Consider the following 23,420-nt stretch of genomic DNA (forward strand, 5'->3'; position numbering starts at 1 on the left):
CTGCTCAAAAGTAAATCATTAGATAAATGTTGAAATGTATAAATAAATCGTTAAATGCATAATTAAACAAAGAAATACATAAATGAATCTAAATAAAATTAAATTCATAAATATTAATTCATTTATGCATTCCTTTAATTAAATAAACTAATAAATAGATAAATAAACGAATGAATAAATATTCATTTATTTATGTATTTAACAATTTATTTATATATTTCAACATTTGGTCATTTAATTTTTAGTTATTTAGTTCTCCATAATATAAAAGTAAATAAAAATACTTTTTATTGTCATTTATATCATATCATTGGTCTACAGTACTATTACTAGTCGCCATTATTACAATAAACCTATATATATATATATTATATATATATATATATATATGTGTGTGTGTGTGTGTGTGTGTGTGTAATATCGTAATATTGTTTTACTGTACTGATATTTTTTTTTATATTCATATATTTTGTTCAACATTAAATGTTTTATATATAGTAATATTACATATTTCAGTTAAATACATATATAAATAATGACATGTCTACTTTTTACCGTGTTATTGTTATTAGTTATATGTGCATTTAATGTTGATTAATATAAATTTGAATATTTGTAACATTAAACAATTTTTTTATTTATTTTAACATTTTCATATTTTAATATGCTGTTGAACAATTTTTTACCATTTAATGACTCAACATGTACATTACATTTTTTCGCAGCTTCTCGCCAACGTCTCTGCAGGAAAGTAATGGGAGTTACCAAATCAGGGTGTTTTTACACCATGATACCTGATTGGTTGACGTCATAGTGACGTTAGGTTTAGGGGTGGGGTTGAGTAAGGGGGACATTCTCTGGCGATCATTTAGATTGCATGATTTAGAAACACCCAGCAGTTTGAAAACCCCCACACGGTGATAAACGCCCACTTTTGAGACCTAAGTCTCAGCTGTCGTGCTCTGCGGTGCTCCGTCATGACGTCATGACGCTCGGCGTGCGAACGTGAGATCAGCAGAACCTTGTGAAGACAAACTGGGTGAGTAACGTTAAGTGGAGGACACGCTGTACTTTACATTAAAAGCACTTTTAAAACAACGACAGAGCCCGATTAAACCCGTGTCATGTAGATCTATGATACCAGAAGAGCACGTCGAGCACAGTTTGACCCTAAAGTCGCGTTTTGTGTCGTTCTTCAATCGCGTTTGAAGTGAAAGTGAGAGGATCATAACAGTGGAGTGTGTGTGACGTGATTAAAATATGATTTATGATGAAAAGACAAACATAATCAACCTCTTCCATGATCATGTGTACACGTATAACATGTGCGTATGACAGATTTAGACACATAACGTGTTGTTAGGGTTATTTACGTTACGTAAAAAGTGCTGTCATGGATTTTTTTTATAATGTTTAATATAATTTAACCCATTTACGTTTTGAATAAGTTTAATATAATTTAACCTGTAACCTACGTGTACTTCACTATATTAAAATTAAATCGTAATCTAATCATGATAAACTGTATATCGTTGGAAAGGTCTAAGACTACTAAATAGACATTTTACCAATCTTTTTTTTTGTTAAAAATTATGTAGGAAAAGTAATAGATTCATTTATTGAATAAAATGCTAGAGTGCACCTCAAAAACCATACATAATAACAAAAAAGTCTTCTTTGTTGCCTTTTTCTCTATTACACTTAAGAAATCATCAGAAATTATATATCACTTAACTTAAAATCTCAAAATTCATTCTTTGAAACCCATTTTAAAATCAAACATTGCATTATCATGAAAACGGTACATCAAAATCATGTTACAAAATGTTTTCAGTCATGAATTATAAAAATTAGGTTTGGATCATGCACTTTCAAGTCTACGTTCAAAAATGTGAGTGATAAGGGGTTAACACATCGAAACACTCAAATAATATTAGTCTACTATGAGAATCCTTATCTTAATTAAAAAAACTTTTTTTTTTTACATATATATTTATTTATTTATAGTTATGTATATAATACCTTATATTGGACTTTAAGTTATTGTTATAATTGTTTATTATTCTATTTGTTCTTAGTCTCTTGTAAAGAGTGTTGTATTTGTTTGTTGCAGACTGCAGTGAGGTGAAGCTGTGCACACATTATGGCGAGTGTGAGTGTTACACAGACTGCAGCGCCAGTTCTTCGTGTGTGTGTGTGTGTGCTGTAACGCTGTGTGTGTTATTAACGCAGGTGCTATGCAGGAGGGTGAGACAGGTGAGTCAGTCGTCTGTGGGTCACACACTGGCTCAGAGGATCGTGGCCGTCAGAGGCTTTTCAGCCGCTGGTTCATCTGGATCAGATGAGCCGTATATAGCTGTGCCATCTCAAAAAAAAGGTGTGGAATGCACATTATGAACACTTCTGTTACAACAACATCGTGGTTGTCTGTAGTAAATGTGTAGGAACTGTTTTTTTTTGGCGTATTGATTACTATTTGTATAACCACAGTTTTACTACAAATACCATGGTTAAACTATGGTTAGTGAAGCAAAACCGTGGTTAATTTGTGGTTACTATGGTTTAACTATAGTAACCATGATTTATATATATATATAAATTGTGTAATATATATGATATGTATTTGTTATAGATATGCATTTAAAGTTAATAAATTTCATTGTATAATGTGTAATAACATTAAAAATTGTTAACATATTTTATCTATGAATAGTTTTGTTTTATTAATATATTTAACTTTAAATTTAAAGTAGCTTAAAATATAAAATATTATATATTTTAATTGTATTTTTTATTCATTTGTGTGTGTGTATATACATACATAAATAATATAATTAAAATATATAATAAAAGTTGTTATAAAATAAGATTCATATAAATATATTAATATATTTACATTATATTGTTTATTTATATATATATATATATATATATAAAATATTGTTTATTAATATGTCGTTGAACATTAAATGTCTAATATCAAAGTGTAACAATACTTATATCTAATTTATTGATATTAACATTCAAATGTTTTGATTTTTATTTTATATTTATTTATATTTTAATTATAGCATACAACAATATAAAATATGATGTATTTTAATATTATTTATACATGTACTTCATGTTTATTTATAAAGTGTTATACTGTATAGTGTTAAAAATGTATTTAATATTATAATGTAACAGTACATAATGTGATATGTGTGTGAAAGTCTTATTTTGTGTATATAGATAGATAGATGGATAGATTAAAATGGCCAACTGTTATCCTGCGGTGCTTTGAAATGAATGTAAATGTACTGGTCTGTCTGACAGGTCCCAGGACAGTGTGGCCAGATGAGACCATGGGTCCGTTCGGGCCTCAGGATCAGCGCTTCCAGTTGCCAGGCAATGTGGGTTTCGACTGTCACCTGAAGGGTTCCGGGTTACAGATGAAGGGGCCGGTACACAGGACGGTCCCGGATGTTTTAACCACCCCATCCAGCACAGAGAGATACGAGTTCATCCTCTCTCAGTTTGTGAATGAGTTTCAGGTAAAACTCTGCTCAGGAATCCTTCGGTTCTTCAGTTGTGGTGCTGATTCTTCTGTTTGTTTGTTCAGGGTTTGGTGCAGAGAGTCAGTAAAGCTGAACACTATTTCAGTCAGTCAGATGTGGAGTGCTCCATGCGTTCCTGTCCAGAGCTGCTGAAGAAAGGTACTGTATCTCATACAACATGTCCAACCTCTTCACACGTACAGTTTTTGAATCGATTCGTTGTTGGTCTTGGACAGAGCTGGAGCTGTTTTTCCCAGTGCTGCCTGCGAGTCCCATCACTGTCGTCACCGTAACACAGAGGAAGCAGAAGACGGACACAGAAGATCAGAACCAAGATCAACAGAAACTACTAGATCATGTGAGTCTGACTGGAACATTCAACCACACATTCTCTCTCATTATAGATTATTAATTATACATACACTATTCTATAATTAATTATATAATATTATAATGCTTGATAAAATCATCATTTTATAAATTCTATATTATTGCATTGATACTTTTTATATTTTTAATGCAGATTTCAATTGAACATAATTGCATTACAATGAGGATCATCAATAAATACAAAAAAACTAACAAACAAAATAATGTAAATGTATATAAAATATAAGTTGCATTATAATAGTAATCAATTATTAAACTGTATATTTATATTAATTGCATTGTGATACATTTTTGTTTTTATAAATTATGTAAGTTATTATATAATAATTTTATTATTATATAATAATTATATTATATTATAATTTTATGTTCATCATAATTACTTTATAGAAAAAAATATATGATCATTTAAATGATGTTATATTGCTTGAATACATTAAAAAACATAATTGCATTTAAATAAATAAAAAAATCCAAAGGAATGTAAAGTTTCATTATATTACTAATAAAGGATTATTAAAATGAATATATTAATTGAATTGTGATAACATTTATTTTATAAGTTAAATTCAACTATATATTATATCTATAAATACATTATACATTAATATCATAATAATACATTAATATTAATATAATGTACATTATCATAAATTATATTGGACGGTGATGCATTTTATTTTTATATTTACATTATTATATTAAATAAAATGGCATATTTACATCTTGTAAATTTCCTACCGTAAATATATTAAAGCTTAATTTTGATTAGTAATATCCATTGCCATGAACTTAATTTGGACAACTTTAAAGGTGATTTTCTCAGTATTTAGATTTTTTTGCACCCTCAGATTCCAGATTTTCAAATAGTTGTATCTCGGCCCTTAGGTTTAGGTATTTTCATGCTGATCTTTATTGAAAGTAACTGATGTATTACAATTCAAATCATCAATGGGAAGAAAATTCTAAATATATTCTTATATCCTTCTTATATATCAGAATGCAGTGTTTCCCACAGGATTTTGTGAGACTTGTGGCAGCAGGTGATGTCACATATTAATTCGCATATTTATGGGTTTGCATTCAGACAAGTTCGGCACTTCAGTTACATACTATTACACAACTGAATGCCCAATTAAACTGTTCTCATTTACATATTTTCTTTAGTCATACATTAAACAAGTATAAATAGTGACTAAACTTGACCCATTAATACTATGTTAACCAGGAGTCACTCTCACTTTACTCCTTAAATCCTGATTTATAATCGCGACATCATCTGATTAAATATGCATACATCTACAATAAAGAACGACTATATGCAGTGGTTTTGGCAAGATTACTTTTTTTGTCTCGTGCAGTGCACTGCCTGCGTATATTAACAGATGAAATATGCTGATATTTATAAGCCCATACATTAAGCAACAGGTGCTTGGAAACACTGTTTTATACTCATTTATTGACGAGTCGGCTGCAGTACGGCCAACTGAACGCGCTGCTTCTCTGCACAGAACAGACACAGAATCGACGACACATGCTTCCAAGGTCAGAAAATACGCAAATTTACATCCAAACGAGATCAGAAAATACGCAAATTTACATCCAACCGAGATCAGAAAATACGCAAATTTACATCCAACCGAGATCAGAAAATACGCAAATTTACATCCAACCGAAATCAGAAAATACGCAAATTTACATCCAACCGAAATCAGAAAATACGCAAATTTACATCCAACCGAGATCAGAAAATACGCAAATTTACATCCAACCGAAATCAGAAAATACGCAAATTTACATCCAACCGAAATCAGAAAATACGCAAATTTACATCCAACCGAAATCAGAAAATACGCAAATTTACATCCAACCGAAATCAGAAAATACGCAAATTTACATCCCACCGAGATCAGAAAATACGCAAATTTACATCCAACCGAGATCAGAAAATACGCAAATTTACATCCAACCGAAATCAGAAAATACGCAAATTTACATCCAACCGAAATCAGAAAATACGCAAATTTACATCCAACCGAGATCAGAAAATACGCAAATTTACATCCAACCGAGATCAGAAAATACGCAAATTTACATCCAACCGAAATCAGAAAATACGCAAATTTACATCCAACCGAAATCAGAAAATACGCAAATTTACATCCAACCGAGATCAGAAAATACGCAAATTTACATCCAACCCGAGATCAGAAAATACGGATATTCGTAAAGTGGAATTCTGGAGCAGGAAATCTATATAGAGAACCTTATTGTAGTATTTTAAATATCGATTTTTGGTGCCAGATATCGATTCTCGTATCGCATGGAGACGGACAACGATATATCGCCATATCGTCCCATGATCCTTCAGAAATCCTCCTAATATACTGAATTATTGATCAAGAAACATTTGATTAATGTTTCAATCAGTCATGCTGCTTAATATTTTTTGTTGAAATCTTTTAGGATTTTTTTGATTTGAAATAGAAATCTATTGTAACATTATAAATGTCTTTACTGTCGCTTTCAGTGAATTCAGTGCATCCTGAATGAAAAAACGAAGTATATAAGTGTTATTTAAACATCTGATTGCAGTTTGTCAGAGGTGCTAAAGAAATCTGCTTCACGCTGTGGAGAGGGGGATACTGGGCCGATTTCATTAATCCACTGTCAGGAAAAGCTGTAAGTACCTTCATCTCAGTCCAAACAGATGAAAAATTCATCTATATCTGTCCATGATATTTACAAACTTTATAAAACCCTGATTGTTTCCTGTTGCAGTTTTTTGGCGCTCAGACACCAGACTCTATTCTACAGCGTCACGCTGGTTTTCACATCGAGGACCTGGCGGCGTGTACGGTCATACGACACGTCTTCAAGGAGACTTCCACGTTCGTCTTAACACTCATCACTAACGCACCTTCCAACAGTCTGATCATGGAGACACTTCAGGGACACGCCAGTGCCTCAGAGGACACGGACTGATGGATGTTTGCAAACCTGAGCCAAATCTACGTACTGATTCTTTTAGAAGAGATTTTTGAATAAAACTTGCTGGTTGTGATGTTACAAAATGAGCTTTTGAGAGTAACTGCGGTTGTGAGCGGATTAAAAAAACAAACAGCAAAATTGATTATTTAAAAAAATAATAATAATATGAACCACTTACAATGAAATGAACACAGATGTGAATCCACATGGTGCTTTACAAAACATCAGCATCCTTTGAGAGAACATACTGTGGGTAAAACTTCGTCTAGACTCGGGTCGTCTGAAACAGAGGAAACCCAACCAGTGCCACAGTGTCTGACTAACAAGATTTTATTTATTTTTTTGGTAAACAAATCATGATTTTAGTGCAATAGAATATTATTGGATGAACGGTTTGTCCTCAACCAGCGGTTGCAGAAGTTCCAGAATGAACGAGTGGAAAAGCGGGAAGAATTCCTCATGTTCCTTCAGCTTTACTATGATACTGTTAAATACAACACAAACACCAATTGTCTGCAGTTTACAAATGAATAAAGGAGGCTTTTTGGGGTAAAATAAAATGTTTCCTGAAACCCACTCCTGCAACTTGACAAAGCAATCGCACATTCCCAAATTTAGGTTCTTTTAAAATAAAAAGTTAAAACTATGTGCTTTACTTTTTTTCTAAACTGTTCTTGCATAAACTGAACCAATAAATTGTATCAGTCTATGCACTTTACAATAATGAACAATACTTGATACACAACTTACATATTATTGAACATTATTATTTTGATAGTTGATGCATGGAATTAAATTTTAAAATTAGCAAATTAATAAAACGTGAACTTACACTAGAAGTTGGTCACGCTTTATAAGGATCAATTGCTTGACATTTTCATATACATTTTTTAAATTTCACATTGGATAATATATTATGAAAGAAAATGATTTAACAACGAACAACAATACATTTATAAAATATAAATTAAGTTATTCAAGTTTTTTTTTTAAAGCCAAAAAAAATATGGTATTCTAATGGTAAAATGTACAAAAACGTGGTATTACTGTATTACACACAAAATATAAGCAGTAAGAAATACTGCAGGGCAAACAGTAACTACAAACGCAGGTTAAATTTAATTTACTTGCAAATGTCTCAAGCTGTAGTCATTTATACCATACCTTAAAGCACCACCGTCAATTCATCCTTTTATGAACCGAGAAACTAGAGTTGTTTATTGTTTCAAACCGAGCAGAAACTGACGCGAACAAAACGCTTCCCGAGTTTAGACCAATAGGAAGACAGAATGACCAAGCCACGCCCATCACGTAGTTTGTGCTTCAGTACAGGCGTTTCCCTCTTTTTATGTTTTTATTTAGTAGTGGTGTTACTTAGTGGCCACTAGATGGCTGCAGAGGCTGAGCTTTGGAATTTGGACAACCTAGAAATTTAAAATAAGGTATTTTATACTATGTAAATACACTGTAAGGTATGCAACAATAATATTTTCATTTATGAATAATTGAATAATAATATTTTACAAAAGAAACAGTTGCCATTTACTGTGGAATACAAAAAATAATAATAATATGCATAGAATGCAAACAAGACCTCAACAGATCAGTTCCATAATCTTTCAAACCAACATTTCTGTGGCTTCGGTTGTTACAGACAGCACTGATTGAGGCTCTAATCTCACTTCACAGGCACTGCGCTCCTAAAATCACAGATTCTGTGGCATCTCGTGCTGCTCTTCCTGCAGTGTGCGGCCTTGGTTTGGAAAGGGCAAACTCATCTTCGGATGAAGGTCAGCATGCAAATGAAACGGCTATCTGAAAAAGAAAGAGAAACTGAGAAACCATCCGTTTGTATGTCTTTTATCCTAATTTTATAATATCCAGAAACCTACCTTAAAAATGTCCATCTGGATATGAGCAAATAAACATTCAAAAAAGTAAAGTAACAATAATAAATGTTTTTTTTACTTGTTTTCATTTTTAAAGGTTAATATTAAAGCCTAACATTTTGCATATGAAATAAAGTAATAAAACACCAATAAGGAAAACATTAATAGACCGTTAATAACAAACGATCACAAGCCCAAAGGTATTGCCGCCTTTGTTTAGCCGTTGATGATGAAGCCACGCCCACAAATTGAGGCGCTACTTCTTTCGTTGACCAAAGTCTGTGACCTACACGATGAAACTAGGCGGGACACGTAAGTAGAACGCTGTTTCCGAATAAGAATTACAATTATATGCAATATAAAGACTATCCAATAAAAAAATATTATAAATATGACTTTCTCAACAAGAAAAACATACCATATCGCAGTCTCTGAGGCAAATTAGGTCTTGCCTGAGTTGCTTCTGAAAATAACCATACTATAGTCAACAGTGCTGAAGTTATTACAATTATAACGATAATATAAAATCATAATCAATAGGTCTCCTTCAAATAGTGAATGTATAAAAACTATTATTATGTTATGTTAAATGTTAAATGACTTGTTTTTATGCAGAGTCTATGCTAAAGCTATGCTATATATATATATATATATATATATATATATATATAGTGTATTAATTTACAAATGTATTATAACTTTTTTTTATAGATTTCATGTATTTGAATTAGTTTTTTCATGTATTTAGCCTACTTTTTTTTTTAATGATGAGTATGTCTTTCTGACATTGTGGTGAAACTGTGCTACTAAATTGTATGGTCTCACTGTTTATTTTCACTGTTTATGAACGATCACATTGGATTCCACTTTCTTAGAGAGAAGCTCATTTCTTCAGCTCGACACGTTGAGCAGGTTGGTCACTTTTGCAGCACCAGATGAAAGATTGACGTTGATGCTCTGTTAACTCAGGTAAGATGCTCTGGGGTCTGTTCTCCCATCTGTTGACGTTAAAAGGCCCGGGAAGGTCCATTAAGTAGTTTAATGGTGGCAAATCGAACGAATAAACGAGCTGTGACAAATGAAGCAAGGTGCATTCTGAATCAAAGACACTGGCGAATCGATACATTATCACAACAGTGCAGGCCAAACTCATTCAGCACTGACATCTAGAGCTTGACTAAGGCCAAAAACTTAAATGCAACCACTTTGCTTTGTACGCTGTTGCATACTGAAATTATCACAACTAAAATATGTGTTTGTGTATGTATGTATGTATATGTATGTATGTATGTATATATATATATATATATGTATATATATATATATATATATATATATATGTATATATATATATATATATATATATATATATATATATATATATATATACATACATACATAAATAGAGGAACGGAGAAAGATTGTGTATCAATAGACATTGGCATCTTTGTTGTGAATGGATCACATCTTTCAAACTGGCATACAATATTGTAACCAAAGGCCTGACTTACAACAACCTGTTCTTCATCACTGCCCTCATCTTCATTGCTTCTATCCTCTTTGGTCCTCAACAACTTCTTTAATTACTGATTTTCTAAAGTAAATTCTTATCACCATCATCAACACCTTCTGAAATAAGTACGGATTTGTTTCTCCATCTTTCAAAAATGAACCTAAGACACATGCACAAATGCTATTACACTGTCTGCCTATGCTGGTCAAGAGTGCCAGCTACACCAAATATGCATCCCATAATATGACTTTGTCAGTTATGCATGGCGCTCAGATTTTTTTGTTCTCAGAGTTATTGTTTTTTTTTTTTAAAATAAAATGTTAAGCACATGGTAAATCAATTAAAATTTTACTGGTAGATGGGGATGTCATTTGACTTGACAAGAATAAAATTATGTTGGTTGAACATCATTAAATGCACTATTCTTAGCGTTACTAATAAATTACGATATCCCATAGATAAAATAAAACACATGTCTCCAAGTTAGGGTTATGCTGGTATCAAATTTTCCTGTTGCGATTAATTGCTCATGCTTTTATCAAGGTAAACGGTATTATCACGGTATTGAAATTTAGTTTAAAAAAGTGCTCAAAATATAGTATAATATAATAGGTTAAATAACTTTATTCTAATAACAAAAATAACTGAACATTTGAATAAAATAAAACAATAAAGAAAAATATATAAAGTTAAAAGTTTTGCACAGATTAAAGTGCAAAAGAACTATAAAGACCCATAGGTATCACTTTATAATCTCATTAGTTAACAATTAACATTCACAATAGCTACATTTGCTACAGAAGTTATTAATCTTTGTTAAAAAAAATACAAGTCATTGTTCATGTTAGCTCATTAAATAATACAGTTGCAACTTTACATTTTAACAATATTTTATTAAATATTGGAATACCTAAGATGAATGAATGTTCAGAATAATTTGTCATTGGCAGTTTATGTTAACCAATGAATTAACTAATGTTAAAAATTAAGCCCTGATGTAAAGTGTGAATTAACAGTAAAAAATCTAAACATTTTCAAACTACATCTATGGCACGTTGTAGTTCAGATTAAAATAACCTACTAAGTCTTAATACTTAAGTATTTGGCACTGTGATGAACATCATAGCAAATACACAAATCTGAATGGCTATTTAAAATTATCTAAATATGTTTCAGAAAGTAGTCCAGCTGGTTTATTTAAGGGGTTTCCAGGGTAAGGACATTTTCTGCAGTTTAGCACCATCTGCTGTCAGAGAGTGAATGTGCTTTCCTTCAGCTCGTCCCTCACGTGCAGAGGTGGAAAGTAACGAATTACATTTACTCGCGTTACTGTAATTGAGTAGCTTTTTTGTGTACTTCTACTTTTTTAAGTATTTTTTTTAATCTGTAATTTTACTTTTACTTAAGTATATTTTGTTTGAAGTATTGTACTTCGCTACATTTTAAAACACATTAATTACTGAGTAAAAAAAAAAATCGCTCCCTGGAAGGTATGGCAAACTGGCGCTAAAATCACAAGAAAGATGCAGACGGACAAAACAGGCGTTAGTGGTGCAGACACCGCTGAAAACGAAACCCCGTCATATTCTGAAGTTGAACTCAAGGAAATGAAGTGAACCCCTGGCCATATGTATGCTCTATTATGCTGTGTATGCTGTGCTTGCCTAGGGAGACCAAACTAGCAGTTTATAAAATCTCGACAAGACATCAACCCCACGTAAGCATATAGAGGTGAGCTAAATAATTGCGTCATTGCATTGGTGGTTAAAATGATGCTTTGACATTTTAGCAAGAGGTTTTGCACAAATTAGCCAAAAAGACTGGTGCGGAGTGTGCGATATATATTGTCTGCGATAATATCATAATTGTTGTTTTAATGATGTACGCGCGCATTTAGAGTGTTCTTTCACTGTGTGATTCAGTCTGTTGAAATGCATTTAGAATGAAATCAATCAAAATCATTTAGAATCAAAATCACACAAAGAATACTGTCTTTTCCTCTAAAAATCATAATCACACACACAAAAAAAACCCAACGGTCAAATATGTACTATTGTGTATTATGTATTGTGTTAATCAGCTACATGTCGGCTGACTCGATTTTCTTCTCATACATTCCCGTAGCGTCACAGTGCATTTCCCTGATGAAGCCGAGCGTCCATTGACTTCGATGGGGCTGCTTTGAACATATTTTTTTCAGTGCTCCGAAGCTAGACGGTCATTGGATAAATGCTGCGATTATGTCCCGCCCACGGACGCTCAGCGTCTCTGGAGGTGAATGAAGACTGGGCTTCCGCGTGATGATTGGAGGATCTGTCGATCTCCTTTTGACTGACAGCGGTCTGCACCATAAGAAGTCGACGAAGCTGTTTCACGCTCAGTCCCATGATCGCGGATTTCTCAAGTGTATTCGAAAGACAAACTGCGGCAATATTTCTTGATATTTGTAAAATGCAGAACCACCACACAATTAAATTGGTAACTAAGACAGATTGAAAATGTGCGCGCGCACACACACACACACACACACACACACACACACACTATAGCCATCTAGTGGTTAAAGTGATTTATTACAATTTTTAAACTGAATTTCCCCAAAAATGGGCAAAAATCTTACATTAAACCTTATAAAATTATCCATGGTATCCCCATGTATGAAAGTTAGAAATCTGGGTCTTTTATGAAGTGAATTTTACCTGAAATGCTTTTTTCTTTTTTTGTAAAAAAAAAAAAGCCTATTTAAATAAATATTTATTTATTTATAGAAATGTAAAAGATTTAAATCCTCCAAAAACTGTACAAAGTTTAGTAAAAACATAAATGAACAGAGTAAAATTATATTTGTAAAAAATTTAAATATTTTACTATTACAAAATGAAATGTTATTGTCTGGGGTCAAAAAGACCCGGAGTGTCACTACAAATGAAGACCATCAGAGGGTTATAATGTAGGCCGAAAATGAGCTTCCCCTCTTTGAAAGACCAGCAGCCGCCACTGATATATATATATATATATATATATATATATATATATATATATATTTATTTATTTTTTTTACAACAGGACCGTAAACTAAGAGACTTGCGTTTTAGACACCATATTGCCATTGTTTTTGCTCTATTTCTACAACAAAAATTTATTCCAAACACAGCCACCAAAGCAAAATTTTGCATCTCTGAGCAACATGACAGTGTTTCGTTTCTGAATGAATCAACTGTTTAAATGATTTGGTTCAATCGCAATGACTCACTTATTAACAGTGACTTGCTGACACATACTGGCCATTTTAATTTCACATTTAAAGTATATTTTGATTTTTTTTTTTTATAATTAAGTTTTTATAATTTCAAATGAGTATTCAACATTTTATGTCTGGCATATCAAAACATTATTCATGCATTTGTAACTGCAGGTTAAATGCATTCTTGTCCTGCACTAAACAGTGTAATACATCTAAATGCCACGTCCGATGAAGCTTTTGCATTTCCTCTGTATTGAAAAGATGAGTTTGTTGATACTGATTTGCCAGATAACAGCCCAAATGTTTTATTATTCTAAATAACTGATTCCTTTAATTAAAAACAACTAGTTTGAGATTAATAGACCTATCCCAGGGGTGTCAAACTCAGTTCCTGGAGGGCCATAGCCCTGCAGAGTTTAGTTCTAACCCTGCTCCAGCACACATATCATGTAGTTTTCAAATAAACCTAAATGATTAGATTAGCTGGATCAGGTGTGTTTAATTAGGGTTAAATCTAAACTTTGCAGGACTGTGGCCCTCCAGGAACTGAGTTTGACACCCTTGGTCTGTCCCATTTTTAACTCCCACTGGTTAAAATGTAACTAAGTAATTTTTACTCTGAGTAAATTTTAAATGAGCTACTTTTTACTTTTACTTGAGTTGATTTTTTAGACTGGTACTTTTACTTGTACTTAAGTAAAATTTCATTAATGTAATGGTACTTTTACTTGAGTAGAATATTTTTGTACTCTTTCCACCTCTGCTCACGTGTTCCTCCGTGTGCTTCTCTTACGTGCTTGTTTACATCAGAGCGCAAAGAGTCTTTCAAGCAGCATACAGCGGTGTTGTGCATTTTGACCAGGTGATGGGAATAGTATTCTTAAAATGCATTCCAAATGTAGAATAATTTGTAATGTAATTATTCGCGGTATTTTGAAGTCCCCACGATAAGGATATCGTGCATATTCATTACTGTGATATATCGCAGTACCGAATACCGGCACAAGTCTACTCCAAGTTTACTTACGTTCCTAACTGAAATTTCAGTTTGAACTTCATTTATGTTATTCTATTGAAAATAACGAGTTATTATAAACTATATTCTTTGTGAACTTTAACTAGCATCACTTTAGTTCTGTGAAATACAATTGCGTGTTTACTTGAACAAAAAGAAACAAAAAATAGAGATGTCCATCATAAATTGAACTTTGTGTGCTTTGTCCGAGATTTTTGTCATAAGTACTTGAGTCAATTTTCTTTGAGGTAAAATGCTTTCATCCAAAAGCCCTGACATTTTTTTTTTAACGCTTCAAATCATCTTATCTCGCTTTGGCAATTTGAAGCAACCAAAACAACCAACACGTTGTGCTCGCACACAATGCTTTCAAATTACGCTTAACAAAAACAGTTTAAGTGGAGTGAGATACGTACATGCGCACATATATGACTCCAGCGACAAGGGCAGAAAAAGCACCGCTTTTCTCTTTTTACACACTTCACCTCCTGAAAGGCAATTTGGAGATAAAGGTTGAAGCCGGAAGCCATGAAAGGCGTCTAACGCTAATCCTGCCTCACCTTGAGTCTGATCGAACTCAGAAAATCATCCGCAAATCTCTCGTTTCTTCCCTGAACCGTAAACACATCCGCACGGTTCGCACAACGGAGGGGAGCTTTCTTTTTCTCGCGCTGGAAGTTCTCTGAAGTTAAAGATGGTGCCGACAGAAGGTGGAAGTTTTTTAAGTTTTGATGGCCGATAAGGTTACTTTATTTTGTTTGTTCAGGTTCCTGTGAAGCGTAGAGATGAGGCAAATCCGTGCTGGGATTATCTTCCACTTTCTCACCTCGCACAGGTGTGGAGAGCTGATATGGCCTAAAAACCCACATGCTCCCAATGCACCATGGGAAGAAGCGGGACAGCTGTGAGAGGGAAGCCACAGGTTTGCACAGATGATCAGACCATTTCCATTTCACACGAATGGGAGAAGAAAGAAATGAATCGCTTTAGAATATTACTCTGAAAAGTCCTGCCTGAACTCTAGTTTAAGATGTGTATAGTATATGGGGAAATATTCTTCATAGTTCTTTGTTTAGCAATTGCTAAACAACCTTTGCAATGAAATGACTTCCATAATCTAAATAGTGAAGATGATTTGATGCTTAAAACGTACTTTCGTGTAATCATCAGGCTGATTCACTCATATGAAACAATATTGTTGAGACCACCCAAAAGACACCAATAAGTCTGCAAATAATTATAGCTAAGTTTCTTATCAAGTTTGACATTTAGAGGTGAACAGAATCAGTAAAACATGTGTTGATAAACAAACTGGACAAATAATATGCTAATTGTTTAGGAAATTACTGTTATTGCATCTTCATGAAATTATTTTAAAATAAAAATATTTGTAAATAAATGAACATTTGTAAAAATCCAATGTTCAAGGACATCGTAAAGTATTAGAAATTGGATTATTAAAATTAGTTGTACGCCTCTAAACACACATAAAACAGGATACAGGCATGTTTTAGACATTTTTTACATTCTTTAGAGAAACAAAGGCTTCAGCCCTCAAAAACTGATAAATGGTAATGTAAAAAGAGAAAAGAGAGGAAGCATTCTAGAACGTGAATTAAAGGAGTCACGGATAAAAGCACTTTAGCCGAAAGTGCCATTGTTCAAAGACCAATCCACCACAGTGAGCCTGCGAGCTCAGATAAACACAATTTCACTGTAGTCACTGCGATTAGCACACCGCTAATCGCTTCATTTCCTATGTCGCTATTGCCGGTAAACAAAAGGTCATAATTTAGTGGAATTAGACTTCCAGAAACGAATCCACTTGAACCTCTTTTGTTCTTAAGAACCCACAGAATACTGATAATGTGTTTTTAATCCCTCACCAAGTCTATTAAATTGTTTGGGTATTTAAAAACTTTCAAGCTTTCATAAGTCGGTATAATTGCACAAAATACCGTTTTTTTTTGGGGGGGGGGGGGGGGGGGGTTGAGTACAACTTTCAGGATTATAAGAGAAACACGTTGCAACTACGTTTGTTGTTTGGGGAACTACATTAGAACTCATGAAACAAAAGTTTGACAGACCAAAATCTGAGAGAGTGATATACCACAAAGACTGTGATCGTTTGATTTTCTTACAGATCCTTTTATACTTTTCCTCTCATGTTAAAGCTTTAACGTTCGAGTCTTTGCTTAGATGCAGCACTTACTGAATTCACGCGGGACTCTAGTTCAGAAAACAAAGAGCATCCTGAATTGTAGAACACAGTGGCATCATGGGAATATTCCAGGACATGTTCTCGACATAACTAGGTTGAGGACTAGAGTTTACATTGATTCTAGAGCTCCTGCGGAGCAGAGGCACACTAAATAATAAAGGCCTGGTCTCAAATGTTGCTCTTAGTCGTCTGAGGAGTGAGGACTCAACACTTTAGTGACATAACCCAGCAAAGACTGCTGGGTTGAAACCCACTGTGAAGTTCACTTCAGTGCTTTGCAAAAGTGTGCACTGTGGCTAAAAAGCACCCTATTAAAATGTAAAATGATGAATGAGACTTGTGTACTTCAAGAACACATGCAAACAGGAACACAAAGCTTTTTTCTCTCTAAAAGCAATAAATGTTTCCCAGTCGCACTCTGATTAACTTTGATTTTGGATGATACAGTTCAGTCTTTATTGTTTTCAATAAAAATGGCATCACATTCTTAACATTAAACAAGAAATTGGGTGATAAAATCTGTTTACAGTTTAAACAGAAAACTAAATTGTCACATTTACAATACAGTGGAAATGTGGTTTAAGACAAAAAAACAAAAAAAAAGACAACAACAACAACAAAAAACATGTACATTAGAATACATTAACAAGTATTAAAAAAAAAAAAAAAAAAAGAAAAAAACACTGGATTTTGACTTTACCCAAAACTGGGCTGAGCCTGAGCTCATTTTGTTGGATTGTTTTTAGCTACACATATTGGTCAATTACTGCTATTGGCCTATATTTGTAACTATCTGAGTTATTGGACATCGGCTGAATATTTAAACAGCTAATTAGGTCCTATTAATCAAAAGGGAGGTGAAAAAGTGGGCCATTACAAAACTCATGCAGTGAATAAAACATCTCCGGCTTGTTAATTAATAGCACTTAATAATAATTATCACAGCTTGACTGTTATTTAAGCACCCTAAGTTAGCTAAATCTCAAAAAGATGCTATAGAGAATAAAATAATTCAATTCCATTAGAAGTTATTTAAATGTAAGGGTGTTTAAAAAGGTGGCAGAAAGCACCTGGTAGAAGGTGGTAGAAGTACCAATTATCGCTATCAGAAGAGGTTTTATTTAACAGAAATCTGTATTAGCACATACATGTTGTATTGCGCATCTCTATAGTTATTTTCACAATGATGTGTATTTTTGCGCAACCAAGCTGCTGGTTTATAGCAACCATAATATAGATCGGTTTGTCTCCTGTCCTGAGTGAAAACTTCCTGCAGGGAACTTCCTTGGTGAAATAATTTTTTTACATTATTTAATTAGAGTGAAAACAGTTATCCACTACCTAATACAATTATAGATGTAACTTAAAATCATTTTGAGATAAAATTAAGGCAGCATTATAGTCAATGTGATTAACTGTGCAAGCCACCTTGATTAATTTGTTTAGAGCATGGTCTTGTTCATACCCAAATGTAAAATTTCAGCCAGGTTACTTTTATCTCAGCCATTTCGTTTTTTCTGAGTAAACACACCATGTTTTTTACAGATAAAAGAAACAAACCAACTCTCAGTAATAAGAGAGGCTAAAAACATAACAACAACTATGGAGGTTAGATTAAAACCTTGCATTCCATGTAAATGTACAAAAAATCTCTTGCCGACGATCACCTTTCTTTTGGCTTATCTTAAAGGGATAGTTCACCCAAAAATGAAAATGATGTCATTAATAACTCACCCTCATGTCGTTCCAAGCTTGTAAGACCTCTGTTTATCTTCAGAACACAGTTTAAGATATTTTAGATTTAGTCCGCGAGCTCTCAGTCCCTCCATTGAAGCTGTGTGTACGGTATACTGTCCATGTCCAGAAAGGTAAGAAAAACATCATCAAAGTAGTCCATGTGACATCAGAGGGTCAGTTAGAATTTTTCGAAGCATCGAAATTACATTTTTCCAAAAATAGCAAACCTATGACTTTATTCAGCATTGTCTTCTCTTCCGTGTCTGTTGTAAGACAGTTCAAAACAAAGCAGTTTGTGATATCCGGTTCGCAAACGAATCACTCAATGTAACCGGATCTTTTTGAACCAGTTCACCAAATCAAACTGAATCGTTTTAAACAGTTCGTGTCTCCAATACGCATTAATCCACAAATGACTTAAGCTGTTAACTTTTTTAATGTGGCTGACACTCCCTCTGAGTTCAAACAAACCAATATCCCGGAGTAATTCATTTACTCACAGTACGCTGACTGAACTGCTGTGAAGAGAGAACTGAAGATAAACACCGAGCTGAGCCAGATAATGACTCATTCACGAGTCAAGAACCGGTTGCATCGGTTTTCGGATCACCAGTAGTTCTTTCTGACAGTTCAATTCAATAAACCGGTTGAAGAAAAAGGTTCACCGTTTCTTTTGCGCTCGACGTAATGGCGTCATTGGCGATGTCTGCAAGCCTTCAGTTTACCTGGGCTCATAACACTAGCACAGCATCAGTTCAGAATCAATCACCAAAAGAATCAGTTCAGTTCAGACGCCCTGTGTGTCGGTCTGCTTCACGCTGAATCACACATACGCAGTATCATCAGCTCCTCGATTCTCGAATTGGACACGTCTGACAGAAACAGTTCTTGACTCGTGAATGAGTCATTATCTGGCTCGGCTCGGTGTTCATCTTCAGTTCTCTCTTCACAGCAGTTCAGTCAGTGTACTGTTTGAGTAAATGAATTACTCCGGGATTTTGGTTTGTTTGAACTCAGAGGAAGTGTCAGCCACATTAAAAAAGTTAACAGCTTAAGTCATTTGCGGATTTATGCGTATTGGAGACGAAAACTGTTTAAAACGATTCAATTCGATTTGGTGAACTGGTTGAAAAAGATCCGGTTACATCGAATGATTCGTTCGCGAACCGGATATCACAAACTGCTTTGTTTTGAACTCTCTCTCTTACAACAGACACGGAAGAGAAGACAATGCTGAATAAAGTCGTAGTTTTTGCTATTTTTGGACCAAAATGTATTTTCGATGCTTCAAAAAATTCTAACTGACCCTCTGATGTCACATGGACTACTTTGATGATGTTTTTCTTACCTTTCTGGACATGGACAGTATACCGTACACACAGCTTCAATGGAGGGACTGAGAGCTCTCTGACTAAATCTAAAATATCTTAAACTGTGTTCCAAAAATAAACGGAGATCTTACGGGTTTGGAACAACATGAGGGTAAGTTATTAATGACATAATTTTGCAAATTTAAGCGAACTAACCCTTTAAGAAGTAAGGGAAAACTGGTCTTGTTCAATGGGTTTTTCAACCCATGCTCCAAGTCCTGCTTTGTAGAAAGCTTTGAAGAGAGTCTGTTTGGCCGCGTGATACTCCACTGCCGCTTGTTTTGCCTCGTGGTAGGAGCCTGGCCGAGATCCTTGGATCCGCAGAGTCTCACTGAGCTGAGAGAGGTAAAAGGATATTTGCTTTTTAATATACCAACAACCCTCTACAAACACCTTAGCAATTGAATCGCCATTGGCTAGTACATTTTTTTATTTACTCGCCAGACTGATATGGGTGAAAGTTACATTTATTCGTATTGAACCATTCGGTACGAGGCTTTCGGTTCGGTACGCATTACAAACCAAATTATTTGTTGGACTAATCCTACTACATTTGGAAAATAAAAGAGCGTTTAAAATAGTGTGTGAAATATAATGTTCTCAGTGCCACTGCACTCAACAAGGCAGCCTAAAAGGACGTATGGAACCGAACTGTGAATTTTGTAAACTGTTACACCCCTTTTTTGGTCATTCAGTATTAACTGAATAATAATAGTAATAAATAATACTACAAATTCTACTAATAAGAACAATATAAAAAACACTAAGAAATAACGGGTTACTGGATTCAGGAATATTAATCAGGTTGTATGTAAAAACAGGGTCAATAATAGGTGAGCACCAGCCAATGAGATTGCTGTTTGAACGTTAGCTCCACCTACTACCAGAGAACCCGAGTGAGAGTTCTTAAAGCTGAAGAATTCCAAAGGAATTGGCAGGAAAATACAAGAAAGAATATAATTTTCATGTACTGCGTCAATTCTGCATGTTATGTACAGTAAGACTCTCTTGCTCTCTCTCTTTCTCTCTTTGCGTGTGCGTGAGACAAAGCCATGGCTTCACACGAGAGTTGTGCGGTGCACATCCATTGAGATTAACTGAAAAATAACACCGATCGATTGACGGAGAGTGAAACTTTAAAGCGTGCAGTCAGTGTGTTAGGCGAATGAAAATATATCTGTGCTATACTTATACTTACGTAGCCTCCAACTCACACACTGGTGAGTAAAATCTGAGAATTTGTTACCCAGAGTGAAGATTTAGTCGCATATGTGAGTGATTTACTCACAATGTGGAGGGTTGACCAAGTTACCATATTTGATAAAAAGTCAAACTTGATTCTTTAGATTCATCCATGAACTATCATCCACCTTTACAGAAATGCTTTACCTTGGCATGTAGACAGACCCAGCGGTTGTAGAGGGCTTGTTTACAAAGGTGAGACGGTCTTCCGAGATCATCTTTTCCTGTGGTGGCATTAATGATCTCCAACCCCTGATCTCCGACTGTCCAGTTGACGCTGAAGTTGGGAGCTTTCCCAGGTTGCCTTGCTTCTGTGTTACTGATACCTGCAGAGGTGGGAGAAAACAGACATGGTTGGGAAAAGAGCTGAGAAAACCGATACAATCAATCATTTATTTGAGATGTTTTACCACTAAGAAGAGGTCTGTTGAGGGCGAATGGCTTGGGCAGATCGTCTATGTCGGCGATGCGCTGGTACATGGCTCTGGAAAGATGGTCCGCATGATACAGACTTCCCAAAATTAAACTAGAGAAATAGATGGGTTCTGTAAAATAACTCAGAAGAGACCCCTGCACTCCAATGACGTTCCATCTACAAAGGGAGAAAGAAAACCACAAATGTTTTTAAAAAGTACAGGTGTGCACCTGGTTGACAGATAGAAACAAAGTCATTGGTTGCATGCAGTACAAAGTATTTGCCCCCTGCGGACATACAGCACGATACTTATGCCACAGTACCATGAAGGAATAAAACAACATCCTGATGTCAAAAGGGTGCACTCACACAGTCATATTTACGGCAACCACTGAAATGATCGGAAAAATAACACCTGCGATCTATAATCTCAATCACTGTGATTTCCTCGAAGCCTTCAGAATGATTTTTTTTCCAAAGGTGATGCATCAGATCTGAGCTTTCAAAAAGCCTTAGCTCACAGCTGGATGATAACGACTGTGTTTAACTGGAGTGTATTTCTTGGCATCCAATGCAAGGCATACGGATGTGTTTGCGGCAGTACGGCTTCCCTCAGCAGGTGGCTGTTTTTTAGAGACCAAAATCAGAGCCCTAATCAGGGGCCCAATGCCCCTGCTCCAGGGAGCCCCCCGCTCTGGAGAGAGCTGAAGTGATTGGGGTTTCAGAGCCAAGACGACAGCCAATCAGCTGCTTTTTGAGTGCCACTGAATGCAGGCAACAGAATGCTAACGACACTCATTAAAGTTGTGGGGAGGGGGCTTAAGAAAAGAGTAAGATGGTCATAGGAAGCATCCGACATCAAGCAGATAAAGGAGAGGTGTCACCACAGAAGTGTGCCACCTGATGTTAGCAGGCTTTTTTTTTTCCTCAAAAAGAATCAATCATTAAAGCCATATAATTTCCAAAAAAAAAAAAAAAGGCAAAACAAAGAGGAAAAAATAAAATCTGTTTTATTCAGATTACGGTCACAGCACTAGAAAATAAACACTGACCCCTATTTACAATCAGAATTTTTGCAAAAAACAAACTTTGATTTGAAAATACATCGTAATGCATCAAACAAATTTCCTTCAATGGAATTGAAATGGGTTACAAACTTACAAATATCTGCTTTAGGGAAAATGTATTTTTAAAGAGGCATTTGAGAAAACAAATATTCTATGAAAACAATATTTTTAATCATACCTGGCAATCTTGTCACTACACGACATGGTTAGCAGTCGTTCTCCCTGCAACACGCCATCCCAGGTCTGAATGGTGTTACTCGTACGAACAGGTATTGTACCTTCTCCAGACTCAATCTTGGTTCGCAGTTGTCCGCGAGCTTTGCGGTTTGGATGTCGGTCGCCCTGGTCTAGAAAGAGCGAGTTGAATTGAATTTACTACTTTTTAAAAACTGGTCCATATTTTGTTGTGGCATACAACAACAAAATGAGCAAATCCATCCATCCGTCATAATTTACATACCCTCGGCACCAGCCTCATGAGGGGAGAAGATCCGGGCGTCTCCGCAGGGCGACGTGCTGATATACAGATGGAACTGAATATCGTCTTTTAGCTGGTAGCCATGTTCACTACACCATCTGAATATGGATTTCTCATGTTCCTCAGTGCTGTCGCTAAAGAGAAAACACACACACTTGTGAGATCTATGATGTCAACAGAGACCATTAAGAGGGCTTTGAAATGTCTATAATTGAAAATAGGTCCTTGGCCTGACACCCATGTCATTAAATCTGTCATTTATTATTTCACAGCAAATAAAGGTTGTGTCTAATTGATTATACACACATA

At 34.7% G+C, this 23,420-nt stretch overlaps 2 protein-coding genes and 1 long non-coding RNA gene across 7 annotated transcripts in view; 2 read left to right on the forward strand and 1 right to left on the reverse strand.

Annotated features, from left to right (window-relative positions):
- Nucleotides 1-948: 948 nt before the first annotated feature.
- LOC132159705 (cobalamin trafficking protein CblD-like) lies at nucleotides 949-7,003 on the forward strand. 2 transcript variants are annotated; one of them, XM_059569288.1, is made up of 8 exons: nucleotides 949-1,039; nucleotides 2,114-2,152; nucleotides 2,233-2,377; nucleotides 3,319-3,536; nucleotides 3,605-3,698; nucleotides 3,776-3,897; nucleotides 6,525-6,611; nucleotides 6,711-7,003. In XM_059569288.1, exons 2-8 carry the CDS (start codon nucleotides 2,144-2,146, stop codon nucleotides 6,912-6,914), a joined length of 879 nt encoding a protein of 292 aa, XP_059425271.1. In that variant the 5' UTR covers nucleotides 949-1,039; nucleotides 2,114-2,143; the 3' UTR covers nucleotides 6,915-7,003. The 2 variants fall into 2 exon arrangements, with proteins under 2 accessions (XP_059425271.1, XP_059425272.1); XM_059569289.1 differs by lacking the exon at nucleotides 949-1,039 and adding an exon at nucleotides 1,068-1,240.
- Nucleotides 7,004-9,014: 2,011 nt separating this feature from the next.
- Nucleotides 9,015-23,420, forward strand: part of LOC132159708 (uncharacterized) — a 37,900-nt gene continuing 23,494 nt past the window's right edge. Inside the window, exons 1-3 of one of the 2 annotated variants that reach the window (XR_009437899.1) lie at nucleotides 9,015-9,121; nucleotides 9,685-9,778; nucleotides 15,348-15,503. This is a non-coding gene — a long non-coding RNA (uncharacterized LOC132159708). Of the gene's footprint in view, nucleotides 9,122-9,684; nucleotides 9,779-15,347; nucleotides 15,605-23,420 lie in introns of those variants that run through there. The other variant, XR_009437898.1, reaches the window with a different exon arrangement.
- Nucleotides 20,069-23,420, reverse strand: part of LOC132159706 (double-stranded RNA-specific editase 1-like) — a 28,431-nt gene continuing 25,079 nt past the window's right edge. For all 3 annotated transcript variants that reach the window (XM_059569291.1, XM_059569290.1, XM_059569292.1), the window contains 5 exons: nucleotides 23,094-23,245; nucleotides 22,812-22,980; nucleotides 21,562-21,743; nucleotides 21,299-21,477; nucleotides 20,069-20,245 (listed from right to left, as the gene is read on the reverse strand). In XM_059569291.1, the coding sequence (XP_059425274.1) occupies nucleotides 20,069-20,245; nucleotides 21,299-21,477; nucleotides 21,562-21,743; nucleotides 22,812-22,980; nucleotides 23,094-23,245 (859 nt within the window). The remainder of the gene's footprint in view (nucleotides 20,246-21,298; nucleotides 21,478-21,561; nucleotides 21,744-22,811; nucleotides 22,981-23,093; nucleotides 23,246-23,420) is intronic.

Source organism: Carassius carassius, chromosome 16 (assembly GCF_963082965.1).
Source record: "Carassius carassius chromosome 16, fCarCar2.1, whole genome shotgun sequence".
Classification (NCBI taxonomy): Eukaryota; Metazoa; Chordata; class Actinopteri; order Cypriniformes; family Cyprinidae; genus Carassius; species Carassius carassius.